This window comes from Pleurodeles waltl, chromosome 6 (genome assembly GCF_031143425.1).
Source record: "Pleurodeles waltl isolate 20211129_DDA chromosome 6, aPleWal1.hap1.20221129, whole genome shotgun sequence".
In the NCBI taxonomy this organism is placed as follows: domain Eukaryota; kingdom Metazoa; phylum Chordata; class Amphibia; order Caudata; family Salamandridae; genus Pleurodeles; species Pleurodeles waltl.
In genome coordinates, this window is record NC_090445.1 from 585,883,822 (window position 1) to 585,907,266 (window position 23,445).

General features: G+C 45.8%; 1 protein-coding gene across 8 annotated transcripts in view; it reads right to left on the reverse strand.

The window, feature by feature from the left end:
• The window catches only part of ANKS1A (ankyrin repeat and sterile alpha motif domain containing 1A), an 823,551-nt gene that overhangs the window by 520,534 nt on the left and 279,572 nt on the right, over positions 1-23,445 (reverse strand). For all 8 annotated transcript variants that reach the window (XM_069238819.1, XM_069238817.1, XM_069238816.1 and 5 more), the window contains 2 exons: positions 23,118-23,414; positions 22,784-22,859 (listed from right to left, as the gene is read on the reverse strand). In XM_069238819.1, the coding sequence (XP_069094920.1) occupies positions 22,784-22,859; positions 23,118-23,414 (373 nt within the window). The remainder of the gene's footprint in view (positions 1-22,783; positions 22,860-23,117; positions 23,415-23,445) is intronic.

Genomic DNA, 23,445 nt, shown 5'->3' on the forward strand with positions numbered 1-23,445 from the left:
GTTGTCTTGTTTAAGAGCAAATGTACATAATTTGACAGATATGGTGAGGTGTGACGTGTAGAAGGCTCATTTGGGAAGCCAGGAGTAGTCAGGTTGTAGAGGTACAGGCAATCATGGACAAGGAGGATGGGGGTCCAGTGGAAGGAACACAAATATTGGAGCAATTTGTGCCATATAGCCTTGTTCAATAGCCAGATGAGGGAGGAAGGGGCTAGGTCGATACCAGTGAACAGCTTGGTGAGCATGAGCACATAACTGATAAAGCTCCATGTCTGTGGTGCTTCAAATCCCCCCTCCTGAAAGGGTAATGTACGGATGTCCATTGAGTACGTGGCTGCCTCCCCGCCCAAGCGAGGCGTTATCATTGAGTTTTTAGCAAGTGGAAAAATGAGTGGGGCAGTGGGACAGGGATATTAAAAAATATATATAGTAATTTAGAGAGGATTAGCATCTTCATTAAGTCTATATGGCCAGCAAGGGGCAGAGGTAAGGAAATCCATTGTGTGATTTGACCAGTGATCGTGTGAAGTGCAGCACCATAATGGGAACAAACCACTTTGTCTCTGTGACAGGCTAGCCGTATCCCCAAGTTCCATGGAGAACCAATGTAACGGGAAATCTGGAGGAAAAAGGGCTGTATTGGGCTTAAAGGGGAAGAGCTGGGACTTCTCCCAATTGATGTGGATGACTGAGAGGCCTCCAAAAGAAATAAACTCCCTAAGCAAGATTTAAAATGATATGGGGGTCTCAGAGATATAATGTATTATCATCCACGTACAGCCACAGTCATGATACAGCTTACTGGCTAAGGGTTAAACCACCAGGGTGAAAAGCAGGCATTCTTGGCCGGGTGCCCCTCATTACCAGGAAAGGGGAGGGAACAGGGTCACTTACGTGTACCCTGGCCAATAGAGCAGAGTAGAGTAGTTGTATCCATGACAGATATGTACAGGGAAAGATCAGCAACAGGTAGTCCCATTCAAGGGAGTCAAAGGGATTTGTGGCATCTAAAAAGACCATCACGGCAGCCAACTCAGGGTGAATATCTTGTAGGACTGAGAAGAGAGTGTGCAAGTTAAATGACATGGAGCATCCAAGAATGAACCCAGACTGACCACAGCACACTAAGTGTGTCATAAGAAGGTTCAGCCTATTATTAAGCAATTTAGCCAGTAGTTTTACATCACAACTGATTAAGGAGATCGGCCGATAGGATTCTCAACGATCAGGAGCTTTGCCAGGTTTGAGCAGAGTTATAATGAGGGCCTCACAAATTGACATGGGAAATTGTTCCACCTGTCCTAACTCTTGAAAAACAGTGAGCAGATGAGGGGGTTAGAATATCTATGTAGGTTTTGTAGAATTCGGCAGGGAGCCCATCGGGCCCTAGGACTTTGCCCAACTAACTGCTACTTCACCTCACGGATCTCATTGGTTGTAAAGTCTTGCTCTAAAAACAGATGCTGAACAAGAGTCATATCATTCAGATAAGATGCTGCATCCATAGATGCCATGTGTCAGGAGGTATAGAGGGAGGGATAGAAGGCAGTAAAGGTATCCAGGAAACTGTATCAATGTGTTTCTGGGCATGGTCACACTGTTGGCTGATCACATCAATAACTGCCCAAGAAGGTCTGATCATGTTAGCCGACATCTTTCCTGGTTTCTCACCCTCCCTACAGGCTAGGGTAGTTTCATATTTGTACTGAAAACAGAACTTCCTGCTAGCCACATCCTGGTATTCAGTTAAGGTAGCTTTAATCCGATATGCGATCAGAGGGTCATTAGTAACAGATTGTTGTGCTTCAAGATGATCAAGGTCCCGCTCTAACTAAAGAAGATTATCCCAAAGAGAACGTAACCACTCCACTCTTAGCCAAGCATAGCCTTTTGACGGTGTCCTTAAAGCCCTCCCAGACCATACCAACCTGCGGCACTGTGTTTTCGTTTCATGCAAAAAAACAAATCTGAGATTTCCTTTCTCAATTCCTCATCAAACTGACAATCAAGCAGTATGAGCGGCTAGTTGGAACCAAGTGTGTGCGTGAGGATGGGTAGTGTGAGCAGGGAGTGGTGTGAAAAGGTTTGTGACAGGTGCCTGGCCTCCAGTACCCAGGAGACCAGACCCCTAAAGATCAGCCAGTTGTCTAGCCATGACTAACTACAGAATAAAAGGTTCCCTCTTTGACGAGCGGGTGGCGGACACGCCAGATGTCTAGGCGATCATAGTCTCTTATGTCACAAAGGTGACAGCATGTGACCTTATCGCAGCTAGACGGGACATGCCAGTGATCAACATCTTCACTTGGAGCACAGTTAAAATTGCCGCCCCAGAGTAGGAGAGACAGGTTTCTTTTTTGTCTGTGGAGTTGAATTGCCTCCACTGGCCTGAGTCACATCTTCACTTGGAGCACAGTTAAAATTGTCACCCCAGAGTAGAAGGGACGGGCCAGTGGAGGCAATTCATCCCCACAGACAATTAAAGAAACCTGGGTCACCTGCATTAGGCCCATAACAGTTGACCATTGTTCAAGTATGAGACAGAAGCTTACCCCTTGAATGACAAACCGATCCTGGTCATCAGCCAATGATCCCTGTGGTGTGTATGGGGTTCCCCTGCTCACCAGAACTGCTACGCTTCTGGTGTAAAATAAGAAAGAAGAGAATAGTCTATAAGAACCCCATTTCACTGCAAACAGTTGGGTGCTATGTGTAGCCAGGTGCATTTCCTGTACAAGTGCAACATGAATCCCATGTCTTTCCAGATATGACAGTATATGCTTAGGTTTACACAGCTCAATGAGTCCCAGTATGTTCCAGGTAATACATTTGCAGGGCGTGTGGTAACTATTGGGATGGTCGGTCACCAGACATAGTAGTATAAGCGAGAAGGCATGTTGATTGTAGTGACTAAACAGTGAGCAGCAAACCCCAGCACATTAGGGTTGTGACAATACACGAGACAGAATGTGTCGCAAAAAATGTCAAAACCATATACACACTCCCACACTGATAGCCCGTACCTACCAGGAAATCAACCCTCCCTCCCAAACAAAACAAAAAACACTCCAAAACAGAAACAATATGAACATGGTACACACAAACAAATTTGTCAAAGAACATACACCAGAAGTCCAAGGAGTAACCTACAGGGTTCATCCTGAGGGTCAGCAAAGCTTTCCTCGACAAGGCTAGGGTGGTGTGGGACAAAGAACTCTTAGTCCTGTCTTGTAAATGGGATGAGCAAAGACATGAATGTGAAGTAGCCTAGGAGACTTTGCACAATAGAGTAATAATATCTTGGGACGGTGTGAATATTAGGGCACTGGAGGGCCAGATTGCCGACTCCACTATCCGTCAGGTATCCAGGTCCAAGTCATTACGGAGAAAGCAGCAGCAAAGCTGCTGAGATGAAGCAGAGGAGTGAGATTCACTGGAGGGTTGAGATGGCAGGTTACAAAGAATTTCTGATGTTTGCTGCAGAGTGGTGAAGACGTGTTGACAACCACTTATTGTAATTTGTAAATGAGCCATGTACAGCGTGGTGGCCTTCTGGAGGCGCTGGTTAACCAGAAGGAACTTGCATCTTACCTCTTGGACAGCAGAGGTGAAATCCTGAAACCGGGAGATGGCATTGCCATCGAAGAACAGGGAGCGTTTCTCTCAAGCCAGTCGGAGGGCTCTATCACGGTCCCGAAAGTTGAAAAGATGGGCAATGATGGGATGTGCAGGAGCCCCAGAGGGGGTCGAGTAGCCAAGACGCGATGTGCATGTTCCATAACAAAGAGGCTGGAAAATCATTCAATGCGGAAGAGGGACACTAATAGAGTCTCAAAATACTCCTCCAGTTTACTTGTGTTGGTGGTCTAAGGCACACCCAAGATGCGTATATTATTACAGTGCGACCATTCCTCCAAATCTTCATTTTTGGCCGCAATCACTTTTGAGTATCCATTCTATTCCATATTAAGGAGGGTATCCTCCCAGTAGGACAAGGTGTCTTTCACCATCGAGATGTGTTGCTCAGCCTCCTGTACCCTGCCGTCGTGCTTTTCCAATTTACGTGCAATGCCGTCCATTCTAACACCCAAGGAATTAATTTAGACTCAATGGAGGTCAGGCTATTCTGGATGCACGCCACGAGAAGTATGGCAAGCATCAAAGTGGAGTTTTGTCTGAAGGTCATCCGTCTTACCCATTTTTAGTCAGTGAGGGTTGAGCATAGGGTAAAGATGTGACACAAATGAAAGATGCTGCAGGACATGATAGCCTGCCAGGTCAATAGGATGCCAGTTCACCACTAGTGTGTCTGGATCCTCCCTCACAGCCGTGAAGAGATGTCCAGGTATGCCTCACTGGGCAACACCACAACAAGTGAAGATCTGTGGGTCTCCAGTAGGTGAGAAAGCAGTGTGCACTGCCGGGTTTATAACAAGAGCTCCCAGGCTGCCTGGGACAAATGCAGGTCCTGCCTCACCCCCAGTAGAGCCCAGGGAATGAGGGGGCATGAGCAGGCCCAATGCCACAAGTAGTGGGGTGTACAAACACCCACTCTGGAAGGCAGGACCAGTTACCCCAGACAGAAGAGGCAGTGTCAGCCCTCAAAATATCCCCCAGGGCAGCACATGGCAGGCTGATGAGCCCCTAAGAGCAAAGCCCAAGGCACTAAGCAAACAGATCCCCTCTCCGAGGAGAGGAAGACTCAGTCAGCCCCGTCCAATGGCACCTCCCAGGCTTTCAACAGAAGGGCCAACTTGCCACAGGGATGCCATGCCGCACCACGCTGCCCTCAGCAATCCGGCACACCAGAAGGCATGTGCAGGCCAAACACCACATGGCCCCAGGCAGTGCCATGCGCTCGCACAAACCGGGGCCCCCTCACTCCCTCAACACTGTCAGCACCAGGGGGTGGAAGGGAGGCGCTCGCCCCCCCCCCCCCTCCCACACTGCAATGCAGACCCACGTCTCCTGCCGAGCTCACCTGTGACTGCTGGGGGGGCAGACGAGATGCCATCACCTTGCATCCTCACCCTGGGAGCCGGCCTAGGTCCATGCGGCCCAGCCGACAATTGCTTTGTCAGGCCACATTTTGCTGCCAGCACTCTTCAGGTCGCAGGAGCAGGGCAAAACCCCATTTATGGGTCCCCAGCCAAGTCCTCACACAGACAGCTGCATAACCAGCCGCTTCAAATGTGAATGGGGGAGGACAATGAAGGAGTTGCTCTCCACAGAATGCAAGTGCCTCCTATTGGTGCAGCCATCTTGCGCTCAAGCTCTCTGGAGTCTCCACTCCCGCCCCCCCAACCCAATTGCTTGCTTCTTATTCAATAGCTTGACCTCCTCTTTTTGTGTTTGTCCTTCCCTCGGACAAAGCCTCTTTACCATCCTTTGGATTGGTTGACTTTTAGACTTCCACTGCTCACTTTTAGGTAACTACACTTTCCTTTTGGTTAAGCACTGCAGGACAGTGCATGTGTTTCCCAGATCTCTCCCTTGTGTGCTTCTCTCCTACCAAAAAACACCCCCCTATGCTTGCGTTGCTCTTTTCCTCATATGCTGCTTGCTCTCTCAATTATGATTAGCAACAAGGATAGACACTTTTGCCCAGACTGGAACCCGGGTTAAATAGTTATATCTAAGATAATGGTCCTATGGGTCAGATTTATCCACAGATATACCCACCCAAGACATACAATCAAAATGGAAGATAGTAGTAAAGCACTATATCAGAGGGCACATGTTCAGTTTGAAAGCACTGTTATTCAGATGTCATAATACATTATATGGCATTAGTGCAGAAGGTTTAAGGTATGAAAAGTACTCAGTGAGTGCTGATATTTACATATATATAGACCATTCGTGGTTTCACAAAGTTATCCACCATGTTTATTGAATGTCCACTCAGAATCACAGTTTGACATAAGTTTAAGTGAAAACCCTGGGAGTATGTTGACCCTATTTGGAGCACAGCCACAGGTCTCTTCAGGAAAACGCCGCCTGTCTAGAACCTGTAAATTAAGGAAACAGGGCCCTTAGGGCCTTCTAACTACAGAGGCTTGCTGTGTTCGAGTAGTAACTGACTACTTACCTCAGGGATTAAAGTGCCATACTGGAGGTTATCCTCCAAACCAAGTATTATTCCTAGTGTTATCCTAAATGGTAAATGCATTCTCACTAGAACTACTAAAGCATGCTAATGGGTAGCACTGCATGTCATTATAGTCTTGAAGTGTATGTATGTTCAGGCCTTGGTAATAACTGGCGCTCTTTGATTCTACTTACTTCTGTGTCACAGTCATATTTCAAAATGACTACTGTGCTCCCCCAGCATGCTCGATCATAATCTCCACAATGTCAGTGTCTCACTTGTTTTATGAAATGTGAACCAACAGCAAGCTGTAGAGCACTAAATAATTCTGTCTTGTGTATATAAATGCCCCTGCCCTCTCGAGCGAGGTTAGTGCATGAAAGCAACTTTTGTAGAGTGAGAGCCAGTACCAGGATGTGGTATGCAAGAAAACATCATGCAAGAGAAGTGCTTTAATAAATTACATCTAGTGACTGCCCAGACCCACTAGACTGGTCAATTTCACCTTGTTACATCAAAATCCACACCCGTGTAAAACATGTGGGCCAACTGAGAATGACTGCTACTTTGCGCCCCCGGTAACTCCCAACAGCGAAATGGGCAGAAGATTCACCTGCGCGTCCCCATTGCTTGTTAAATATTTTCCAGGGAAAAAAACTAGAGAGCTAACTGTGGCAGCCATCTTAGAGATGTGCCATTCGTTCTATGTGTGCCCAACTCAACGCATGAGTGCATAATATGCACATGCATCCCAACTCACAGTAACAGGGTTACCTTAAGTGAATAAAGACCATAGATTTATTCAGTAACTTATCAACCACACGAGGCTCATGTGTGTTCATTATCCTACTCATCTTTAGTCTCTATTAGCACGCGAAAACAAGACATGATGTGAAATTGTATGATGACATGACTTACACAACATACTGTATTCCTGGTATACACAGGCGATACTAAATGCTACATACATAGACCGAAAATAGGTCCTATTGTTGCTTATGTCAAACAGTATTTTTGACAATCATGAGACAACATGAACATTAATGCAGTTTCTCAACCAGTGTTCTCTATTGCTAATTGCAAGTGTTAAGTGCCTATTCATCAGTGGGTTAGAGAGGGTGCCTTTCTTAACTCTTCCTCATCATTCAGTTCCAAGTCAGTCGTCTTTAAACAGTCTATCAACGGCTCTCCCTACTTGTGAGTAGTGTGTTGAGTGTTGATGTTTCTTCTATGAGAGTCCAATTTGATCACCTCCAATACTTGTCACCTAACGTAATCATGTCTGAAGTCAAGGTAATATTTGACAAGGGGTGCCCCTTCTTCCTTACATCAGATCTTGCTCCAATGCAGACTCATGCATTGCTCAATCATTTGGGATTTCTGGCCTATGTACAATCTGTAATTCAAAAGGCTGAGAACCCTCTCTGAATAAGGACTGGGTGAAAGTGTAAGATAACAATTATAAAAATGAAAAAAAAAAAGATAAATTGATGATTGGACTATAAATCCCACAAACGAAGGACTAGAATAGAAGAAATACAGGCTAAGGGGGGGGGGCCTTTGTATGATGTACATCCCTATGCACAATCTGTTGCAAAGACGTATAATCACATATTTAACAATTCTTGTATTAGTTTGAGTGTGCTGTCAGTTTGTACATCCTATTTTCCACACTGAGGGCATTAGTATGTGACCTTACATGTTTGACCCCTGCCAGACTTGAAATGACCAATAATAGGTGTCAGAACTCTGTGTTGCATTATACTCTCATTCTTTGGTTGCTCTTTATGTGCCCCTGCTATATAATAACTTGAGTTTCTACTGCGTTTGAAGGCATAAAGGGGTCTGTGACTGCTGATGTCCTCTAGTAAGTTCCAGTGCCTCTTTACTATCTTCTGTATCTGGTTACTGATGAGGCTGTAAGTGGACACCATGTTTTAAAGTTCTGACTTTTTTCTTTTGGTGAAGGTAAGCTTTTTCTTAGGCAATGCCGTGCTCTGTTCAGTGTAGTGCAAGCTATTCTGCTCAGATGCTTATCCTCCTTTAAAATCCCACATGCCACCTAGAGCCTACTGCTCTCCATTGTGCACTTTTCCACCCACAATGTGTTGCTCCCTCCCTCATGTTTCACCCTGGCCTCTTTCCTTCGTGTGTGCTTTAAGCCTCCTCCCCACACTCTCTCCTCTGTTACACCACTCCCATCTATGGTATTTTATTTTAATTTGTGTTTTCACATAAAAAAAAAAACTATCAATCCAAGTGGTGTCTGCCATCTTGGAACAGAATTATTATTATTATTATTTTTTTAAATGGCACAGGCGTCCTTCCGTAGCTGCACACATGCATGATGACGCATTCTACAGAACGGCTCAACCAGCAACAGCAGTTGCATCATTTTGCTTTTAATCTTCCACTTTTTTGCTGAAGCTGCACAACATCAGCAAACTGCACCAGTAAAGCCAACAAGTTCAAAAGGTAAGACCTACTGGCTTTGTGTGTTAGTTACTTCACCCCCCACGTCCCAGACTTCACCACAATTCCATAAAAAGATGAGACACAAAGAAGAAAATAAACAGAATATGAGTGTTCTGCATCAGAGATGGTGGAGGAGGAAGAAGCATGTGCCCCCTACTGCCTGGACTACTGGCTCAATCTGTCTGCATAAGGAAAATGTTACTTAACCTTAAGCATTTGTTTGTGGCATGTAGTGCTCTAGATTTCCATGCTCTACATGCATTCTCCTGCCATCAAGCTCTGACATGAGCAACTTATTTTTCTTCAAAGAAGTCTTTGGAGTCACAAGGTATAGTGAAGCACATGGGCGCTGGCTCCATATTTAACTGCTTTTCCCCAGGTTGTCTGTGAGGATGAAATGGAGCACAGTTAAACAGAGGATGACCAGGCAAAGAGTGAGTAAGAAAGGCATGTGCAACAACCTGACACGTCCAGGGAGAAAAGGTGAGTGTGAGTGTATATGAATCTACAGCACTACATGCTTCGAAAAGATGCTTAAAAGCTAACATTTCCAGTCCGTAGCATGTTTAGCTGTAGATACAAATGCTCTGCATAGACTGTAAAGCAGGTCTCCCTTAAGAGGTGGCTAGAGGATGTTGCGGAGGAATGGAAAACAGAACAGAGGAAAGCGCGGACGTTAGCTTGTTGGTGAGCTTAGACCTCCATACAGTAATACTTGGTGAAAGCGTGCGGAGTAGACCAAGTAGCTGCCTTACATATATCAGTAATAGGGATGATACCTAGAAAAGCTATGAATGACTCCTTTTTGTGGTAGAATCGGTGTGGGCAGGACAGGCAATTGCCTCTTGGCTTTAGCGTAACAGGCTTGAATGCAGTTGACCAACCCACGGGTCTATGCCCACTTTGGAGACAGCATAGCTTTTGTATGGTTTTGAGAAAGACAATAGGTTGTTGTGTCTTGCAGAATGGTTGTGTTCTGTCAATATATTACATGAGGACCAGTCTTAAAATCTAGTGTGTCAAGTGCCCTCTCTGCTACAGAATATGACTGTAGTAAAAAACACAGGGAGTTTGATGGTTTGATTGAATTAGAAGGAACATACTACCTTAGGAAAGAACTTTGGATTTTTTCTAAGGACAACCCTATCACTGGGCACTTGTAAAAACGGTTACAGTAGGGTGAGTGTTTGAAACTCTCACCTAACTTAAGAGGTTAGGGCCACTAGGAAGACTACCTTCCAAGAGAAACTGCAGTGGAAACAAAGGCAGGGGTTCAAAAGGCAGGCCCACGGGTTGTGTGAAAACAATGTTGAGGTTTCATACAGGAGCAAGGGGCTATGCTGGGTGGAATGACCCATTTAAGTCCCTCCATGAAGGCCTTGATGACAGCAACCCTGAACAGTGAAGTGTTTTCCCTATCCTGCCACCAAGTGAAGTCAGACAGATGTGTAGGCAAGGCCTGACATCTGCAAATAAAGCAGTTTGCAGACTATGTATTGGACTGTCTGCTTGAGAGGGTTGATGTGTTTCAGGAGACAGTAGTTGACATATATTTTACATTTGGCCACATAGCGGGATCTATGGGCTTCTTTGAAGATGGTCATTTACTCAGGCAGCAAATTCAGTTAGCCAGACTCTAAGACTTTACGAGCCAAATCATGAGACTGAGCTGCCTGGAGTTTGGGTGCCTGACTGTACCCTGTTTCTGTGTGAGGAGGTCTAGCCGGTTGGGGAGCTTCTTCTGAGGCACTAACAACAGGTCGAGAACAGTAGTGAATCAAAGTTGCACACGTGGGAGCCACCAGAATGAGAGTGAGGAATGTTTGCCAAAGCCTCCCAACCATGAATGGAAAGAGTGGGAGAGACAGAACCATGTAGGCAAATATCTTTGACCAGTTCATCCATAGTGCGCTGCCCACAGATCGAGGGTATGGGATCCTGGAGGCACAGTGTGGGCATTTGGTGTTTCCAGCGGTGACAAAAATGCATACGTTCCAACTACAAAAGTACAGAAGTAGGATCGGGTGGAGTTCCCACAAATGAACTTGTTGTGTATGTGAGTATGTCTACAAAGTTGCTGTCCACTCCAAGCAAGCAATTTGCCAGTAGATGGACTTTTTTGTGGGAGTGCCCACTGCAAAATACCCTGAGGTAATGCAGACAACCATGGCAAGTGAGTGCAGTCTTGTTTCTGGAGGTAGTACTCAGCGGTCATGTTGTCTGTGCTGATGAGAACCACTCTGTGTTGAACGTGGCAAAAGAAGAGTGCTAACTGCGTGGTAGTGATGGCTAAGGGATGATGTGGAGACACAAATAGTGGGGGGGACCACATGCAGTGAATGGTCAAGTCCTCCAAATGTGTCCCCACCCAGTTAGGGAACTGTCCATTGTGATGGTCACTTGTAGAACTGGGTCGAGAAAAGGACTGCTCTGTAACAGTGTTGCTGCTCCACCACTGCAGAGAGTGATGAGTGCTGGGACAAATCAACACTGGATCTTCCCAGTGACCCTTCTCTTGTGAACATTGTGCAGCTAGGCCCTCCTGCAACAGATGTATGTGTAATCAAGCATGGGGGCTATGGCAATATAGGAGGCCATCATACCTAGCAGGAGCATGACGGTCCTGACCAGTATCTGGCAAACAAAGGGGCAGTAATGACTGAAAAGCTTAGACCTGTGCTTTGCAGGAATAAGCTTTTCCAGTGACTGAGTTGAGGGCTGCTCCTAAGAAGGGAAGGAAGGTGGGATTTTACTGTGTTGATAGTGAACGCTAGATCGTGCAATAGGTTTTATGGCCGTCTGGGTACGAGCCAAGCACTGTTGTTCGTTTGAGCTCTTAATCAGCCAATAGACCAGGTAAGGGAACACATGGACACCAGTCCTCTTAAGATCGGCAACGACTACGGCAGGACACTTTGTGAACACCCCGGGGACAGGTGTGTGTGTGTTCCATGGTGACCCTGAAGGCTAGCACTTTGAACTGAGAATGCTGGCCAAGAATCGGAGGTACCGGCAAAGTGCAGAGTAGAAAGGGATGTGAAAGTGGGCGTTCTCAGGTCGAGTGCAGTTATGATGTCACCTTGCTGTAGCAGAGGGAAGCAAACCGGGAGCGTGACCATGTGGAAGTGCTCTGACAGGAAGTATTCACTGAGTGACCCGCCTCTTTTGAGATGTGGAAGTAAGTAGCTTATGCTACTGAGTGGTACTGGTGTGGCTGCACAGGCTTTATGACTTCCTCCTGAAGGAGGCCCTTATGTTCTAAGGAGAGGGTGTGTCTGCTGTGAGGGATGTTTGGTAGGGTTGCAGTGAGTTCTAAGCATTAGCCCTGCCCTATGATAGCGAGAACCCACTGATTGGAGGTGATCACGAGCCACTGTGCAAGAAATACCTGCCGTCTTATCCTGACAGATGTAGTGTGATCAAGGGGAATGAAAAGCAAGTCAATGTTTACTGGAGACAGCTCCCTTAGCTGTACTGCCTTTTCTTCTGCCCCGAAAGGTGTTATCCCTCTAGCCTCTGCATGAATAATCCCATGAAGGGGTTAGCTGATAGGAGGCAGTGAATTCTGGGGAGGATCTTAGCATCAGCATGTACTGGGACCTTCAAAAGGAACCCTGTGGAGAATGCATCTGGAGAGCCCTAACAACCTTGTCCGTATTTGTGTCCTTCATTTTACAAACATCTGGTCAACCCTCAGCCCAAAAAGGTGCTCCCATTAAAGGTCGGGTTGAGCAGATGCTGCTGTACTTCTGGTTTGAAGCCAGAGACATGCAGCCAGGCATGGTGCTAGATGAGAATACGATGTGCCGCAGTATCAGCGGAGTCTAAGAAACACTGTGGAGTGCTATTTGAAATAATCTTCCCCTCAGAAACGAGTTCATGGGAACATTACCTGTACTGTTTCAGAAAATGCTAGAGGAGCTCCTCTGTGTCATCCTTGTGGGCCCAGTCATACCTGGAGAGCAGGCCCACAGAATTGGCAATGTGGCAATGGGTCACTGACTGAGCAGCAACTCGCTTACCAGCTGCATCAATCTTCCTTCTCTCCCTGTCCAATGGAGGTGCATCGCCGGTGCCCTAGGTGCTGTCATGCTTGCGACCTGTATGGACCACCATGGAGTCCGGAGGGAGTTGTTCTTTGATGTATGAGGGGGTCTGAGGCAGAGGGTTTGTACTTTTTGGCCACCCTGATGTTTACAAGCTCCTTAAATACTTCAGGAGACGTTTTCAGCATTTCCTTGAGCACAGGGAGGAACTGGAGGGAGTGCTGGGTGAAGAACAGTCTCCATGAGGAAATCCTCATCCTTTTGGACCTTGTGCATCTCCTCATCCTTCTGGACCTTGTCCATCTCCTCATCTAGTGGTAAGTGGCAGTGTCATCTGGCAGGAATGGTTTGGCAGGGTACCAGGTCAGTGTCCCCAGGTGGGGGTCGACATTGTGGTTATACCACAGGTCATCATGGGGCTGAGAGTCAAATGGAACCTCATTGGAATTCCGTTGGTAAGTTGGACGCCCTAATCCTGGTGCTTTTTGGTCTTAGCTTCTGGTACAGGTTCTAGGACCCTCATCAAAAGTTAACTTCCTCTTGTGAGGGATAGTGGCCTTAGATTTTGACAAAGGATGGGTGAGGACCCTGCTGGATTTCAGGTTAATGAGGATTTGCTTCTGCCTGGCATCGAGCTCCTCCTATAGGCGCTGCAGGATAGGATGCTCCTGGTGCTCAGATGCAGAAGGGGATGGGGCTTTTGACACAGAAAATGGCTTCTGGCTCACTGGTGCTGAGGATCTTTCTGTGCAATGGAGTTTTTGGAGCCAAAGAGGGACTTGAGGGTATTTTCGATGTCAGCGCCGAAGGAGCTGTCAACGTCGAAGGTGTTGGCAGTGGGAGTCAGGTCTTATGCAGCTACTGCTGTGCCGAAGGCCAACTCTGAGTTGGACCAAAAGGGCTTATGTCAGTGGCGACCAAGGACTTTAGCCAGAGATGAATGGGAAACATAACTATGGGCTTCAGGGTATGACACCCAAATCCTGTGAGGGCGCTGCTCAGGCTGAGTTAGATGTCTGCGAGGTGGATGAGGGAGCAACTTAGTACTTCAGTCGATGTCTTCTGTGGTTGGACCTTGAGGACCGGTGGTACTTCCACTGTGGATTCTAAATGGGCGCTCCGATTGGGGCTGAAATGGAGAGGTTGCTCGCCCATGGGGCCCAGCTATGTCTCCTCGACGTCTCGGTCCCGATGAGGTCAAGGGTGTCATCTCCTTGTCATTGTGCCATTAGTCGTTGAGCGATTTGTCGATCGTGCCGGTGCTTTTATCGCTTTTTGGACTGGACGCCTCGTCGTGCTGCAGGGACAGATAAAGTTTGCAAACCTGGTTGTGGGCTGGCCAGTGATCCCTAATGCAACACTGGACAATATTGAAACTGAGTCATTTCTATCAAGTAGTCAACGTTTTCTAGGGAAAAAACAAAGGAGAAAGCCCCGAAAAGGGACAAGGGCCCTGAAGGATGCATCAAGTAGAACCTGGCTGGCCAAGCCTGACAAAAGTCACAACAACACTGAAAGAGCACGGATTGTTTTCACCACCAGGAATGGAGAATTCTAAAGCAACTGATGCAGAACACTGCAAAATGTTGGCTTCGAGCGCAGTGGAAACAGGTCCAAACCAGACAGCACAGAAAATCAGTCTAACATGGAGCTGATGCCCATGTGCATTACCAGTAATAGAAGTTACTATACCCTACGACTACAAAAACATCTTTGAAGACAAACAAGTTGCTGGAGTATGCATTCAGAGCGTGTTTATCTATAGCTACACATACCACAAACATTAGGTTCTTTCACCCCATCAACACAAAGCTTTACATATTGTACAAAACAGGAGGCTGCCAGGATGTCCCGTGGGGTCTCCGTTCATATACCTATGTCCTAAATGTACAGAGGAAGTAAAACAGATGACCTCAGAGCCATTCAAGACTTTGGAGGCAGCACACGTTTGGCCATCATGCTGTACTCTGTTATGGCTGCTGCAGTCCGTTTATGCCACAAGTCAAATCAAATCAAATCAAATCATTAACATTTATAAAGCGCGCTACTCACCCGTGCGGGTCTCAAGGCGCTAGTGGGAGGGGGGTTACTGCTGGAGGGGGGGGGGGGTCAACTGTACAGATGAAGAATTGTTGTAGGAAAATGCCACTGGTGGTATGGTCACCCCTACCTTTTGCCTAGTGTAGATGCCAGCTTTGATTGGAAGTGTGCTGGGACCCTGCTAACCAGGCCCCAGCACTAGTGTACTTTCCCTAAAACTGTACTTTTGTTTCCACAATTGGCACAGCCCTGGCACACAGTTAAGTCCCTTGTAAAAGGTACTCCTGGTACCAAGGGCCCTGTGGCCAGGGAGGGTCCCTGAGAGCTGCAGCATGTATTATGCCACACTCAGGGACCCCTCACTCAGTACATGCACACTGCTTTGCAGCTTGTGTGTGCTAGTGGGGAGAAAAGACCAGGTCGACATGGCACTTCCCTAAGAGTGCCATGCCCACAAACAACTGCCTGTGGCATAGGTAAGTCACCCCTCTAGCAGGCCTTACAGCCCTACAGCAGGATGCACAATATCACAGGTGAGAGAAAAGCTGCATGAGCACTATGTCCCTACAGTGTCTAAGTCAATTCTTAGACATTGTAAATGCAGGGTAGCCATTACGAGTATATGGTCTGGGAGTTTGTCATTACAAACTCCACAGCACCATAATGGCTACACTGAATACTGGGAAGTTTGGTATCAAACTTCTCAGCACAATTAACCCACGCTGATGCCAGTGTGGGATTTATTGTAAAATGCACACTGAGGGCATCTTAGAGATGCCCCCTGTATGTTAGCGCAACTGCTAGTACAAGGCTGACCGGTCTGTGCGAGCCTGCCACTTCCAGACGAGTTTCTGACCACATGGGGTGAGTGCCTTTGTGCACTCTGTGGTCAGAAACAAAGCCTTTCCTGGGTAAAGGTGCTTCACACCTCCCCCTGCAGGAACTGGAACACCTGGCGGTGAGCCTCAAAGGATCAAGCCTGGTGTTACAATGCCCCAGGGCACCCCAGCTAGTGGAGATGCCCGACTCCCCGGACGAGCCCCCACTTTTGGCGAAGTCCAGAGGGATATTGAGAAAAATAAGGAGGAGTCATTCCCTCAGCCAGGTTCACCCCTAAGGTGACCAGAGCTGAAGTTAACCACTCCTTGAGAAATCCTCCATCTTGCTTTGGAGGATTAGGACCAATAGGGATAGAGAAGTGCCGCCCCCCCCCATCCCAGAAGGAGTGGGCACAAGGAGGGTGTAGCCACCCTCAGGGACAGTAGCCATTGACTACTGCCCACTGATCCTAACACAACCCCTAAATTAAGTATTTAGGGGTGACCCTGAACCCAGCTCTTCAGATTTCCTGACGACCTCAAGAAAGAAAAAGGACTCCTGAGCTGAAAACCCTGCAGAGAAGAGAAGGAGACACCAACTGACTTGGCCCCAGCCCTAACGGCCCGTCTCCTACTTCGAAAAGTTGCAAGAAAAGAAGCAATGCGTCCTGCAGAACCAGCGACTCCTGAAAAGTCTCTAGGGGACTGCCTGCATCACAGAGGACCAAGAAACTCCTGTGGACAGCAGACCTGCCCAAAGAAAAGACCAAGAAACCAAGTTTAAAGGGACTCTCACCTCATTCCAGAAGCGTGAGTCCAACTACTCTGCACCAGACACCCCCAGCCCGTGTCCACAGAAACTATCCAAAGAGGACCCCCAGGCGACTCCGACAAAGTGTCCACCCTGGGCTGACCTCTCTGCACCCCCACGACGATGCCTGCAGAAGGAATCCCGAGGACCTCCCTGACCGCGACTGCCCGGGACAAAGATATCCAACACCTGGAGAAGCACTGCACCCGCAGCCCCCAGGCCCGTGAGAAACCGACCACTGGTGTAGCAACAACCAGCAGGCGGCCCTGATCCTTGCCCGAGAAGCCCCCCCGTGCCCTGCCTGCAGCGCCTAAGTGACCCCCGGGTCCCTCCATAGAGTTCTATTGAGAACCCAACGCCCTGTTGGCACATTGCACCCGGTCACCCCTGTGCAGCTGAGGCTGTGGTTTTAGTGCCTACTTGGGACACCTCCAGTACTCCTCCACACTCTCCTGGTCTGCCCTCTGACAACGCAGGTACTTACCTGCCAGCAGACTGGAACCAGAGTACCCCCTGTCTCCATAGGCGCCCACGTTATTTTGGCTCTTTTTTTTTGACCTCAGCACCTGACCGGCCCTGTGTTGCTGGGTGTTTGGGGTTGCCTTGAACACCCCAACGGTGGGCTACCTATGCCCCGGAGCCTGAACCTGTAAGTGTGGTACTTACCTCAGAAACTGTACTGTACTTACCTCCCCCAGGAACTGTTGACAATCGCAGTGATCACTTTTAAAATCCCTTTTTGCCATTTTAATAAAAACTGCGTACAATATTGATTCTATTCAAAGTCCTAAGTATTACTTAAAGTATCTTTCATTTGATGTACTTACCTGCTAAATGAATCTTGTGGTTCTAAGAATAAATTAACAAAATAATATTTTTCTATATAAAAACCTATCAGCCTGGAGTAAAGTCATTGAGTGTGTGTTTTCACTTATTCCTTGTGTGTGTACAACAAATGCTTAACACTACCCTCTGATAAGCCTAACTGCTCGACAACACTACCACAAATAGAGCTTAATATTATCTATTATTGCCTCTGTCTAGCCTCTTGGGGAACCCCTGGACTCTGTGCACACTATATCTCATTTTGATATAGTATATACAGAGCCAGCTTCCTACAATTGTGAACAACTTTCTACTGAACCTTTGTCCTCCTTCGTGTTTAATGCTTTATCATGACTTCCGCTGAGTCAGCAGAGCACAGAATTCAAACTGATCCCTATTGCAGTTGGGCTTAGGTGGCAGCGCTTTACCCTGGTGTTAACCACATTGCTGCCTCTAGGTTTTTATAAAAACAGCAAATCTTTACTCTGGATAGGAGATGGGAACCTACTGTTGAACCTATTTTAGGTTGATTATTGGGAAATGGATGGAAACGGAACAGATGTTTTGGAAGAAATGGTGCAGTAAGTGCAGCAAGAGGCTGCAAAGAATCCTAGACTTAATAAATATAGTGGGGCTCATAGGGCACATCTGCTTCAAAAAAATATGTTAATCAATTTCTCAATCAATTCGTTCAATTGGTTTGAGGAATAAAATAAGGTGGGAAACTTCTTGCACAAAGATATCACAGGAGTGGCTAATCTGAGCTATAAAATCAAAAAAAGATTTGTGAACCAGACGCATGGTGGTGATTAAGCTTGGTGCTCTTTTCCAGTAGTTTCTACCAGTCAAAGTTTCTGAATTATGAAGATATCAGTAATACTTTACAGGTGCCAATTTTGTGGATGAAGGGAAATCATTCAGAACTTTTCTTTGTTGCAATTGAAAGAAATATTTTGTCTTCCCAGTTTAAGGATAATGTGTTCCATTTATTCATGTAGATTTAAACTGCATATTTAAATTCTGCCCAGGCTGATTTTCGGACAGTGGGGCACCCACAGCACTGCCCATCACACCCTATTCAGTTTGCCACCTTAACTCAACTTTTTGCAAGATGCATGTATGATAATACAGGGCCTCCAGGAAGCCCTGGTATTCTGCGAGTCCTGCATAACACGACTCCTCGCTGATTATATTGCTTTCTACTTGCATTTTGTGTTGTCAAATTTCACTAGGTAATTAAACAATATACAGGAATTTTCATCTAAGGCAGATTAGAGGGTCAGCACAGATTTTTTGAAAATACCCATGAATGGTCAGAACTTTGCCCTGAACTCGGGGGTAAAGATTAGTTAAGACTCCAGGAAGTACTTTGGTGCTGGGTTTCTAAAGACAGGGGAGCATGCCTTGATTTATTTGCAGTGGTACTTTTGCTTGGTGCCCTAATTAATCCTACTAAGATGATACAGTTCCTCCTTACTATCCCACAGACTGTAGGAAACTGTGTAGCAATTTAAATCAAAGGGGTAGAATAATGATTGAAAACATTCTGTAAATTTTAAGGAGGGTGATGACACCAGTTTCATAATACTATTGCAGAAATTACAGACTCCCTGAGCGGGAGAATGAGGGAATGCATGAGCAAGTCTCTCACCTGTGGAAATCCTACCTCCACTGTCCAGCAAAGATTAGAGTGGTCTTTAACATATTAATTCTAAAGTTCAAGTGTTTACATGAATCTGACCAATCGTACCGCACACAGCAAATCTCCTTATGCTAACCTCCTACATTCCATGGACTGCAGTATTTTTATGGCCCCACAAATAAAGTGTATAAGAGACCTTGCATTTGGTGGTGCCCAAATTAAGGAACAAACTAGTATTGTCTATTTATGGGGAGTAGATACCTGCCTTTCAGAAAAAAATTACCTTTTCTGAAACATACTTATTATAAAAAAAATAAAAAATAAAAATCTTGGAAATTCAAATGGGCTCCTTTCGTTTTCAGCACTCGAGGTGAAATATAGACTACTGCAACCAGGGAGTTATTTTTAACGCATGTAGATGAGGAGTCACTTTATAGCCTAGCGTTCAAGATGTAAATGGTCTCACTTTTGAACACACTTGTGAAAGAACAATTGGGTAGATTCAACTTACTGAGTTTATGCCCATTCAAATCTGTTTACAGAGCTAGTAAATTAATTTGTTAGTTAGGCATAGAGGAGATGGAAATGTCACCTGCTAAGGAGAATGATTTTTATAAGCATTTTCTACCGGTTAGCTTCAACCTATTCAGTGTGTACTTTTATTCGGTATACCAATTTCAGACAACCCAAAAAAAGTATGCACACAATATCCAAGGAATGCTCTGATATATGTGCTAAATGCAATCCCTCCCCAGAAAGTTGGAAACACCGTATGAGTAGGGATTCCTTATTTAAACAATGTGTTGGCTGAGGCAATGCACACTTTTTAGTTAAGTCTTGGGTGTGAAAATTAAACCAAACCATCCCACAAACTATTTGGAGCTAGAAAATATTAATCTCTGTGGATGAGTTAAGGAAACCTGTTCTATTTGGTTTTTTTTATGCAGTTTGTTCAAATCCCAGAAACAGAGGTCTCAGATCTTTCAATCCGGTGCACATGGGTTTTCTAAACAAAGTAGATTATGCAATCTATATTCTATCGCGAAAGGAAATGTTAAAATGTACGGGGATTGGCCTGGCTTTTATGAAAATTACATGCTACTAGGATGAGAGTGAATAAGCAGATTGATATACTCTGGAGAACTAATACTCTTATCAAATATTTTGTAAATGAATGCAAGGTTATCCATTTTTTTTTTTTTTTTTTTTAAATCATTGCACTTTATAGCTACTGCTGAGGTCCCTCGTGTTTGCAGATGGGCCTTGCTGAGCAGGTCTGCAAAATTGTTGTTTACTACCGTGAGGTGTTCCGCTATTAGGGCTTTATGTCGAATGGTCCAATGCCAGACTGCATGTAGTAGCTTGAACAACGGTGGCACCTGCACGCCCTCATTTTCAAAGTGAGAATACTGTGGTCCTTTTGTTTATGTGAATAAGCACACAGTTTTGCTGTGAACCAGTCTGCACAACACTTAGCCCTTTAACTAAACTACAGTTAGTTCTAGCACACTGATGTGTAGGCTTCGTTGCTGAGGAGACCACTGGTCTTCGATTGTCAGTTGGCCCAAATGAGCTCCCTGTCCTGCGAAGAATGAATCTGTTAATGGTCAGGTGCAGCTGACTGTTGAGAAAAGACCGGTCCAGTAACAAGTTTTTGTTGTTTCACAATAATAGTTTGTGCTGATCTCAGGGCACCATCAACACTAGATCATCCCAATGATCAGCTGCTTATGTCCTTTGTCTAGCAAGGCACTCTGGTAAAAGCACAACTGAGGATTTCTTACTACTGCAAAACAAGATCTAACATTCTCAAAGGTTTTCATTCTCACTGTCAGAGGACAAACATCTGGTAAAGTAGAACCAACCTCTTCTTGTTGTTGAGATAGACTTTGCCTCTTCCCTATTCACTAGAGCTCCAAAAAAGTGGTGCATTTGTTGGGGAGTGAGGTGAGGTTATTTTGCACTGATGGCGAATCCTGATCTGTGGAGAAGTGACACTGCTTGTTCGGTATGAATGACTTGGCTCCTGCCTTTTCCCAGATATGTTCAGGTACACAAAGACATGCATGCCATTACAGTGAAGGTGTATCGACACCCTTGCCATCATCTGAATACCCATGGTGCTGTCATCCTTCCAAATGGTAGTACTTTGACTTGATAACGCTTTCCACTTAACACAAACTTAAGCTAATGGTGATGTGCTAGTTGGATGAGGAAGTAGGTTTTCTTGAGAACATGTGTCGTCAGGTAGTCCCCAACAGAGATCCTGGGAACGACAACTTGTTGTTTTGTTATTTTGAAATGCTCTAACATCATGTAGTAATAGAGCAGTCGAAGGTCTAAAATCAGTTGCAAAGTTCCATCTTTCATTCGGATACAAAAGTACAAGAGGTAAATGCCTTGTTCCCAATGAATTGTTGAGACTGGTTCCATCACTTCTTTCTGAAACAATGTCTCCACTTCCTCTTGTAGCAGCTTTGGAGGTCTTGACTGATGCTCCGGCAGCATGGTGGAATAATGAGTGGAGTAGTGTGAAACTGCAGGCAATAGCTGTGGGCAATGATGGAAAGTAGCTAATAGTATGAGGTTATCTCTTCTAACAATGGCTAGATATAACCCATACTTGTGTCCCAACAGGTGGTGTGTGAGATCAGGGGGCAATGTGTGGAAGGCCACATCTTGATGGCTAAGGTACCCTAAGTTTGGATGCCTCAACATTTACTGCAGCAGTTGTCCCGGAAGAATTGGTTGCCTGACTCTCCTAAAAGACTGCTGTGGTTGGTACCATGGGTATTGAGATGGCCGCTGAATTGGCTCCAGATTGTGCTTGCTGCCTCCTAACATTTGACTAGGTAGGCTATGTATGGAGTGTCCTCACGTCTTTAGCAGTGTCAGTATCTTTTGAATTTGTTTTTACAGCACTGTGTATGATTAACGGCTGAAAAGGTGCCCTCTTTTAAAGTTTACACTTAGGAGGTGTAGCTGGACTGCTGGTCGGAATCCAAAGTATTAGCTAGACATGCCGTCGAACACTGGGGTTCATTTCACTGAAGGCAGAATCATATGTGGCCAGGGCACACCTAATGCTGCCATTTGATATGATCTTCATCTCTTGGACGAGTTCTTTCCTGTAAGACTCCGTAAGGTATTTTATCAGCTTCTCCATCTCATCCAAGTGATACGAGCCATATTGTAATAGCATCCCCATCGAACTGGCTGTTTGCCATCGAGTAGCAGCACCCACAGATACATTTTTGCCAACAGCATCAAAGCACTTGCTCTTTTTTAGCCAGAGGAGCATCACCTGCCCCGGTGAAAGCCCTCGTTCATGCCAGTAAGTAAGCTTCCACAGAGCCCTCATGTAAACAAGTCCACTGGCACTGCCTTGCAATTTTTCTTGACTGTTGGTGTGCCCACTCTGGTCCTGACAGAGTCCTTAAAATTCTTGGATGAGCATTTTAGTACACATTTTAGCATGGACAGATACTGAAATAAATGCTCTATTTTGAGGTTTTTGATGCAGAAGTTCTCCTCTTTATCAATAAAATCCAGTTTTTACTTGCAGTGGTCTGCTGCATGGTGGATTACTGTTGTGTTAATTGGATTTGTAAAGCATGGCATATCACCCAAAGGTACCCAAAGAGCTAAACTTACTGAATGATACGAGGTGCTGTCATCAGGTGGAAAAGGATTGACTGGATAAGGTTCTAAGGAAGGGTCTTTGTCCTCTGCGAGATAGGTGCTTATATTCATAAAGCTAATGAAAGTCTCCCCACTCCTACTAGAGTTGATGAAACCTGAGGACCGTATTGGTCAAACAGCACAGATAAAAAGGAGATTATTCTCAGAGATGTTTAGCACTTGCTAAATTGAAAACTAAACTACGTAGCAGGAGACTCTCATGGAAATGGAAAGTATCAGCAGTGAGACAAACTCCTGGAGGCATGTAGAATACAAGACAGCCTCCATAACAACACTAGCAGTGCAACAAGACACTTTTACATAAATGATATTCAGCTCACCTACAAGTCTCCTCACCTGCATCCAAAAGTATCTGTACAACATCGGTCTTCCCACACAGAGCAGCTTCATGCAGAGCACTGCCCTTTTCAGTCTGTAAAATAAAAGGAGAGCCAGAGGTGAGAAAAACAACATATAATCATTCACCTTGGATTCAACAGAGCAAGGACTCTTTACCTAGGGTTTCAGTTGTTACAGCAAAACCTTCACCACAGTGACCCATATCTGGAGGGCCTCATTGCAAAAGCTTAATCCTACAGCACAATCTGATCCCAGAGGACGAGCACGCACCTTCCATACATCACAACTTTGGCACTATCACTTTCAAATACTCTTCAGATGCCCTTCTTACCTGATAATTGATGTCCATTCCAGCATCTAAAAGGACTTTGACCACCGCCTTATGCCCATTGCGCGCAGCCAGGTGCAGGGGAGTGTGCTTCTTAGTGTTGCAGCTGAGAAGGTTCGGATGGGCATTGAGCAGCATCTTCACCACCTCCAACCTCCCATATAGGGCAGCTAGATCGAGGGGTGTCTCAAACTTGTTGTTCCTCATGGTGGGGTCAGTCAGCTCCTCCAGCAGGACCTTCACTACCTCAGTGTGTCCGTACTGAGCAGCACAGTGCAAAGCGGTCTCATTGTCATTGTTCTAAGGAAGGATCAAAAGAACAAAAGAAAAA